Source organism: Sinocyclocheilus grahami, unplaced genomic scaffold (genome assembly GCF_001515645.1).
Source record: "Sinocyclocheilus grahami isolate Dianchi unplaced genomic scaffold, SAMN03320097.WGS_v1.1 scaffold266.1, whole genome shotgun sequence".
NCBI classification, from domain to species: Eukaryota; Metazoa; Chordata; class Actinopteri; order Cypriniformes; family Cyprinidae; genus Sinocyclocheilus; species Sinocyclocheilus grahami.
In genome coordinates, this window is record NW_015505445.1 from 252,522 (window position 1) to 261,837 (window position 9,316).

A 9,316-nucleotide genomic window follows, 5' to 3' on the forward strand; every position below is an offset into this window, starting at 1 on the left:
GACAGACAGACAGACAGACAGACAGACAGACAGACAGACAGACAGACAGACAGACAGACAGACAGACAGACAGACAGACAGACAGACAGACAGACAGACAGACAGACAGATAGATAGATAGATAGATAGATAAATAGATAAATAGAGCAATGTAAATATATAATGCTGTGACCTTCTCCCAGAACAAATCAAACATGAGCGCAGCAGACCTGCCAGCTAAGAAATCAAATTATTTCAGCTGCGGCTTTTTAAAATAAATATGTATTTACTATGGCTCAGAGAACATGCTTTACGCCGAAAGCTTTGCTCTGATTTATTGACAAAAACATCAAACGCAGACCAGACCACCCGTGAGCAATGAGCTGCAAAACCAATAGGAAAAAAGACAAGAGCTATCTGCTTACGGAACAAAACTTCTGACCAGACAGAGCCACATTTATATTTGCGTCAAGACATGATGTCTTTGTAATCAGTCTCTGATCCTTCCTCTCCTGACTGCCCTGTGGAATACGATGACTAATCGATGCTTCTCGCATGTTGAGGCACGTCCAGAGAATCATAAAACGTCTACAGTGAGGCGGCAACACATATTGACTTGATACAAACTCAGGAGTGTGAGATGCAACATAAGATTGGCATGTTCGTGTTTGCACCTCTTCAAAATAAATCAGAGTGTAATTGCTGTGAAAACATATCAGACTCAACAATCACACATATTTACCTACAAAGCAGCTCTCTGTTCCTTTACTCATGACTAATGTAGGAGTCAGTGTGTTCTGAAGGGCACGGTACCTCAACTACTGTTCAAAAGTTTGGGTTTTATTTGACTGAGCCAAGAGCACTAAATTAGACTAAAAGGGCATTTTTTTATTAACTAGACACCAATTACTGAATTAATATTCAATAATAATATTGCTTGAACAATGTAATTTGAAACATTTTTTCTGCATAAAATTCAGTTTTACATGAGATGTTAAACAATATGCATTATACAGTGTGTAATATGTAATATATTAGTATTCCATTTGAAACACAATTAACCAGAGCACACTGCGTGCCATAGTGTATCCCACAACGCAATGTGCTCAACTTCTATTTTTTGAGTGAATTGTCAAAACAATTATTTAAATTTGAATCTCAAAAATGAAACTAGTGGATGCCACTTGCTGAATTAAACATGGACTGTTTACGAAAATGTTTATTGTTGCATATCGCATTATATTATATATAGACTACTATTTGTAAAAAAATTAGCAGTGTATATAGAGAAAATCTAACAGCAAAATAACTATTTAAAAAATGACAACTAGATGCCACTTGCTGAATTAAACATGCACTCTTTACTTGTGCATTCTGCACATTGTTTCATATAGGCTACTACTCCTAAAACAATAGCATGCAGTATGCACAATGTGCAACAGTGTATGCGCTTGACTTGACCCCCCCATTTCCTTCAACAAATTTGAGTGGACTGTCAAACGTTAAGATACAAACGTTTCTACTTAAAATCTGAAAATAACTGCAAATAACTATTTCCAAATGAACAATTAAATGCCACTTGCTTATACATGCACTGTTTATTTATGCATATTGTTTCATATAGGCTACTACTATAGTATGCACAATGTGGAATACTGTATCCCACAAGTGCTCTTGACTTGACTGTCCATTTTTTTTCTGATAGATCTGAGTGGACTGTCAAATGCTAAAACATTTCTACAAAATTCCCAAAAATGATAACAAGATGCCACTTGCTGAATTAAACACGCACTCACTGTGTTTACTGAAATCTTTCCTGAATATTTAATATCGTTGCATATGCTACAAAACAACATTATGCAGCATACAGTACATACCGTGAAGTATGGAGTTAGGAGTAATTTTGTACTCCATTTCAGACACTCCGAGGCTTACCCTGACCCTCTGATAGACAGTATCTAATATACAGCCTTGCACCTCTTGTCTCATTTCCTCCATTCGCTCTAACTTCCACTCCCTCTCCCGCTCCCCCTTTCCATCGCTCCCCCTCTCCCTCATCCAATAATCACATCACTCCACGGAGACCCTGGGCAGCATCAGTGAGTCATGACATGTGTGTTCTCTCTCAGGTCCAGATGGACCACAGTGCACAGTGCGAGCTACCATTGGTTATCACTCCATCCCCATCCATTACTGGAGATCATACACACGTCCCTCCTGCCACCTGTTCTGACATGGCCATGCTAGAACGATTCTGTCCCATTGAAACCCCACAGGAGAGAGGCAGAACCAGGGGTGTATTAATTAGTGTTCCAGTAGGCACTCACTCTTGTGTGAAAAGTGTCATCAGGAAGGATGTTGTTGGTTTTGAATGTGCAACATCTGTGGCTTAGCAACTGTGTTCAGTATGGACAAAAAAAGGCAATTATGTTTGAATAAAAATCTAGAAAAACATCACACAGTAGTGGGCTGATGCTTTGCAAATAATGACCGCTGAGGGAGAGAAAGTAGGAAACAGGAAGTTGAAAAATGCATTCTCATTATAAAATGTTACACTGTTATTTTTTATGCGAAGTAACGTTAATTTTGCATTATTTTTCAGCACAACTAGATTCCATTTAAGCACTTACATTTATTTTCATTTATCAGCATTAATTTGACTTTGATTTTAAAACTTCAAGAAGAAGAAATGTTGCTGAGTACCAAATCAGCATGTTAGAATGATTTTTGAAGATAGATGAAAATTCAGCTTTCAACAGTTATTTTAAATTGTTAAAAAGAAAAAAAAAACCATCACAATATTAAATTCAACTCTTACGGCCCCAACACTTTTGAATGGTATTATATATCTTTTAACACTGAATACAAGTAACCTACAAACAAACAAAAATTCCTACAATGCTTGTGCACTATAGATAAATGGGGAAAGGAGAGGTTTCAATGTCTGTGTTTATCAGTACATAAATTATATAAATGGAAACATAATCCACATTGCTTGTTGGAAAAAGGATATTATGGCATAAAACCATGCAGATGGATGCAAGAAAGTGCCCTGTGTGAATGTGCCTTAAGACTCTTCACCAGAACCCTGCACTACTGCAGTGCAAACAAACCCAAAGGCTCAGGGGACGGCATGAGTGCAAGCGGCTCATTTCGCACCTTTCATTAGCGACCGGTCCGCTGACCCGTACCTCTTGCTGTCTTTTAGGAACTCGTTGCCTCTCCTCCAAGAGTAGGAAGCTCTGGGGGACGCGTGCGGCCGGCATTCGATGATAGCTTCCCCACCTCTCTGGATCAGTGTGGTCTTCTTCACTGGGTTTTTTGAGAAGTCTGGAGGAGAGGCTGAAAGACAAGGGATTCAGGGTGTTTGGCTCAGATATGATTTTAGCTGATATATTTCACTATTAGAAACACTGAATACCAGTGTTCCCACACATCTAACCAATTTATTTTCATGACTTTTTAGTGATGCTTTGAAATTATAATTTTTTTTTATCAAAACATGAAACCAAAAATAAAGTTTTCATATAGACAAAAACCGAAATTGAAAATAAAGTTTAATAATCAATTAACTGCATTTATTTAATAATCAGCACTCAAATAAAAAAAGTTGTATGTAAATATTTAAATTGCACATAAAGCACAAAGGTTTTTATATCAACTTTTTAATTATATAATTATGTTTCTACTCCAGTTCATTGTTGAAACATAAAAACATTTAAACAGTGCCTGTAATAAAAAAAAATCATAATAGCTTTATTCAAACATATATTAAACAATGAAGATATCGCTCACAGCTTAAGACAAATATAAGGATTTTTGCATATATTTAGCAAAACGTGTTATTTTTTCTAGCTGTCTTACGAGGTTATGGAAATTGAATGGCTTTCCTGAGGTAAGTGTAATTTTTACAAGCTGTGTTATTGATATCTTTCCACGGTTGAAACACTGACTGAGTGATTACATAAGACATAGCATATTTCAATAAATTGTACTGTTTATTTCGACATACCTTCTGTTTATTTCACGTTTTAACTAGTAGTAAAAAAGAAGAGATGATCGGGTTCATTTTCGGCCAAATATTTTCGGTTGATGAAATTTCTGTGCATTACTACTTTCTTGATTACCATTATGATTTTAAAAATCATTCCTATTTTATTGAGATTTCTGTGGTGGTTTTCTATTTGTATTCTCAGATATATCAAGCCGATTAAATATAACTTAGAGCAGAACATAACTTTTCATATGTTCATACAGTACCAAATTCCATTAATTTCCAAGACTTTTCCAGGTCTGAAAATCACAATTTTAAAAATCCTTGATATCTTCATGTGGAAATACTGGTTCTTTGATAACATGGAAAGATGCTTACCCACAACTTTGAGCTCAGCACTTGCATATATGACTCCGTTATCATTCTCTGCCAAACACTGATACATCCCAGAATCCATCAGGTTTATGTTGGAGATGGTTAACCCGCCACCATCAACACGAATTCTGTCCTGAGCATAAACAAAACTGTCAGAACAGATTGCGAGCACCACTAATAACCTAAACATATAATATTTCAACATACAAACATTTCAACATGTACACTCTAACACACAATCAGCATATTTTAAGTCTTAGTACTAAGTAAAATGGGCTGAGGGGTGTTATTCTGGCAGTTAGTATTATCACCTGAGAGACCAAAGGCTGTCCATTCTTGAGCCATCGGTAAACAGGTTGAGGTTTTCCATTAGCCTTGCACTCCCAGTGAAGATCAGACTCAATAGCCATGTTTGCATCATACAGAGTCTGCAACCACTGCAGGTGTTCCACATCTGTGTGAACAGCAATGAACTACTATAATACAAATGCAGAGGTCTGCATCCTACGTCTCTCTCCCTTAACTTTCTCTCTTGAAATGCATTGCAACAATGATGAAAGCATTGTGTTTTATAAACTACCAAAAAATTAGGTTACTCTGTGCACATTCATTCGAGATGATTCTTCCTATCTTGTAGAAGAGCACAGTAGCAGTGCATATATTGTGGGCTCTCTGGGCAGACTAAACAACGCCTGCTATAGCCATTCTAATTAGTCTTGCCTTGACAATTGACAATAAAATCTATTCTTTCATTATTTATTATTTACCACAGGTTGCTATGTGATCTGTTATCTGACTCATTAAAAATTAAAATTTCTCTTATTGATTCTCCTGCGGTAATCGTGATGGCCGGCAAAACACTGCATGGATCGGAGAGATAAAGAAAGGTCTTTTAACACTGTGAAAAATACAAATTATCATCCAGTCAGTATTTTGACCATTGGCTATTTACACTTAATCAGTATTGGACCTTACTTTGAAATACAAGACGTCCTTTTGCAATACTATGTCCTTTGGAGTTTTCGGCCACACATTCATAAAGTCCAGAATCCTCTGGACGGAAATATGGGATCTCTAGGACACCATTTGAGTGATTTATCTTAATTTTTCCTGGGAAGGGGCTTCCGTCCGCTCTCTTCCAGGAAATAGAAGGCACTGGACTGAGAAAAGTCAAGAAAAGAGACCATATTAGCATCACACTGTGCAAAGATGATATATGGAGGCTTAACATGATTCATCAAAGCAGATCATGTTACTAGTTAGTCATCATGTTCCTCAATCCATTTCTGCACAATTACAATTCAAGTTTGACGTATTCTCCAGTCGCTTGCATGTATGTTTAATGTTTATTAAACATTTAGGGTAATTTAAGTTTTTTTGAGCCATTAATTAAATGAATATTTAAATACACTACCATTCAAATGTTTTGGTTTAGTAAGATTTTTGTTTTTGAAAGAAAAATAAATAAATGAATACTTTTATCTACCAAGGACGCATTAATTAATTGATTAAAAGTGACACTAAATACATTTATATTGTTACAATAGATTTCTAATTCAAATAAATGCTGTTTCCATAAAAGTATCAAATCGCACATCTGTTTTCAACATTGATAATAAGAAGAAACGTTGCTTGACGTGGATCACTGGAGTAATGGCTGCTGAAAACTCTTACTTACCATCACAGGAATACATTTTAAAATATATTCAGATAGAAATTAGTTATTTTTAATTGTAATGATTTTTCATAATATTACCATTTTAAAGTATTTTAATCAAACAAATGCACCTTTAGTGAGCTTAAGATACTTTCAATAACATAAAAAAATCTTGCCGACCCCAAACACTTGAACGGTAGCTTTATTAAATTCATAAATAACTAAGTAATAACTAAAATAAAAAAAATAAATGGTCTGACAGCCTATCTGTTTTGTGTTTGATAGCCCTCCAGTATCCCAGCATCCCTTAACACATTACCTGTGGACAATCCAAGGCCAGAACCATGTCCCACACCTAGATCACAGTCTACAGCTGTTTTAAAAAATAATGCCTTCCCCTCTCCATCTGTTTCCTAATACCTCACTAAGATTAAAGGATCCTGTATATTTCTGAGACATTTCTCTTAAATAATTGCTAAGATGTACTATGTGCCAATTGTGGAAATCCCCAGTTAGCAACGCAACCCTCTGGAGGCAAGGAGTCCATCTGTTAGTAAAGTAGAGACCTACTTTCCTAAAGCGAAACATTCCAGTCGAACTGATGATCCTTTGGCAACGTGGAGCATTTTTTCAAACTGGACTTCAATCTTTGGCTCATATTCCCCCATCACAGCTGAAAAATGAGGATAGACAAGCATAAGTCTTTCAGGGTAAAACCAATGCGCTTCAATTCAGAAATTATTATACTATTCACAGTATATATGTACATCACTTTATGTGCAAACAAGGCATATAAACAAGTTCACAACACATGCAGCTTGCCAAGAAACCTTGCTGAAAAGACAATGGCTGGTCACCAGCATATGTAATGTTCTGGATGCTTGTGTTCCCACTAGGTTTTTAACTAGGTTAACAACGCTATTCATTTTTCAAGTTTATTTTTATTTTCAGTCAGTCTTTTGACAATATTTTGTCATGCCATTTTCATTCATTTCAGTTCATTTGACTCATAATTATACTTTTATATTTAGTAAACAAGTAAAACTTGTAAAACAACTTTATATTTCTGAAAAATATTAATAATATCCTATATGTGACCCTGGACCACAAAGCCAGTCTTAAGTCGCCGGGGTATATTTGTAGCAATAGCCAAAATTACATTGTATGGTTCAAAATTATAGATTTTTCTTTTATGCCAAAAAATCATTAGGATATTAAGTAAAGATCATGTTCCATGAATATATTTAGTAAATTTCCTACTGTAAATATATTAGAACTTAATATTTGATTAGTAATATGCATGGCTAAGAACTTCATTTGGACAACTTTAAAGGCGATTTTCTCAATATTTAGATTTTTTTGCACCCTCAGATTTTCAAATAGTTGTATCTCGGCCAAATATTGTCCTATCCTAACAAACCATACATCAATGGAAAGCTTATTTATTCAGCTTCCGTATGATGTATAAATCTCAATTGCGAAAAATTGACCCTTACCCACTGGACCCACTGGTTTTGTGGTCCAGGGTCACATATACTTAAAAAAAATATTTCAGTGAACAACAATACATGTTATTTAATGGTAATGTCAAAAATAATAATAAAAAACAGACCAAACTTATATAAAAAATACATTATGAAAAACATATAAATTTAAACATGCATCAAAAATATAAAACATATAGCATAACATAACATGACATAACATGAAAACAGTGCTTGCATTAGGTAAGTTGTGAATTCTTAAAAAATATATATAAAAATACAATAAAAAAGTAAAAAAAGTAAAAAAATTATAATGAAAAGAAAAAAAAACTTTGTCAACTAAGATTTTTGGTACTAATTTTGTTAACATTGCTTTGCCAAAAAGACGCCCTTAGTCAACCAGCTTTAGCAAAAAGATCATGATGGTTTTGGCTATGCTGATCAACCTGCACCAACTAGAAAATCATGTAAATTTATGCTGGTCTAAAATGCCTTTTCAGCAGGGAATGTAGATCAAACGCAAGAAAAAGTAAGAAATACGAATTAGTAAAGTAGTACAGCAGTGCCCAAAATATTCATAGATAAAAATATTCAATATTCACATTAACTCAAGATATTCAAAACCTCTCCGCCTTACTTCATATACCTTGTCTGTGTGAATATTAAACAGACACTAATGACTGGTGATGTTGAGCCTCCCAGGGTATATGTGTGTGTGTGAGGGTTGAAGTCTTCTTTCTTAATGCAGAATCTTTTCTCCTTCTCTCTCTCTCTCTCTCTCTCTCTCTCTCTCACACACACACACACACACACACACACACACACACACACAGTTGGCTGAGCACGGCTCAGAGACTATGAATACACAAAAGCTATGTCTCTGAGTGGCACCAAAGCAAACACCGTCATGCTCAAATATACTGATTCATCACTGTTAGCAGTTCCTCCAGGCTACTCACCGTCCCAACGTAGCACCACTGGAGTTGGGGAACTGTAGACGGTCGTATTGGTCATCACATTCCTTACCACACATGTGTAGTTACCCACGTCTGACATCTCAACTTTTGCAATATACAAGTTTCCAGTCCTCTGGGACACAAATCGTCGGTTGTCCCCAACAACAATGCTGGGGCGGCCATTAAATATCCAGGAGTATCTGATTTCTGAGGAGAAAATTGTCAGATGACAGTACATTTTTTGCCAACTCAGATATATAGTCAACATGCCCTACTAAGTGTATAGCTTGATGCATTATGAAATAGAAAATTTGAAAACGGTTTTCAAATCTTTTTTTTATAAAATTTGTGGATGAAATTTAGATGCGTATGTTCTCAGCTTGTTAGAGCTCAGCTGTGGGAAAGGAGTTTATATATAACAAGGTTAAAACAATACAAGCAACAGGAGCTGAAAACTAATATTGTTCCATGAAAAAGGCATATTCTGGCTCTGCAAACAACTCGACAAAATCTGCATTTACTCTTCATGATTACAAATAAACACAACATTAGAATGTAAGATCATAAAGTGTGACAGAAATATTACAAATGTGTCTGTGTATGAAAAGCATTCTGATGCTATAGAAACAGTTTGAGAACAAATTAAATCATTCATGACAAACTACACCCTATTTATTTTCATAAAGGCAAAATATGCACATTTGTATTATGCTGGCATATGGCATATTTCTCTAAAATAACCCTTATACTGTCAAAACAATTAACACCACAAAATGTCCAATGCTTTGGTTTGTGAAATCTTTATAAAAATAAATATTGAAATCAAATCATCTACATGAATAAATAAAGAAGGAAAGTCAAAGTATGTGCT

The 9,316-nt window shown here is 35.2% G+C and overlaps 1 protein-coding gene across 1 annotated transcript in view; it reads right to left on the reverse strand.

Annotated features, from left to right (window-relative positions):
* The window catches only part of LOC107599424 (contactin-4-like), a 34,944-nt gene extending 25,971 nt beyond the window's left edge, over positions 1 to 8,973 (reverse strand). Inside the window, exons 1-7 of the mRNA XM_016291006.1 lie at positions 8,967 to 8,973; positions 8,449 to 8,652; positions 6,576 to 6,678; positions 5,324 to 5,508; positions 4,660 to 4,802; positions 4,352 to 4,481; positions 3,171 to 3,321 (exon numbers count right to left, since the gene is read on the reverse strand). Of these exons, the coding sequence (XP_016146492.1) occupies positions 3,171 to 3,321; positions 4,352 to 4,481; positions 4,660 to 4,802; positions 5,324 to 5,508; positions 6,576 to 6,678; positions 8,449 to 8,652; positions 8,967 to 8,973 (923 nt within the window). The remainder of the gene's footprint in view (positions 1 to 3,170; positions 3,322 to 4,351; positions 4,482 to 4,659; positions 4,803 to 5,323; positions 5,509 to 6,575; positions 6,679 to 8,448; positions 8,653 to 8,966) is intronic.
* Between the last annotated feature and the right edge of the window lie 343 nt (positions 8,974 to 9,316).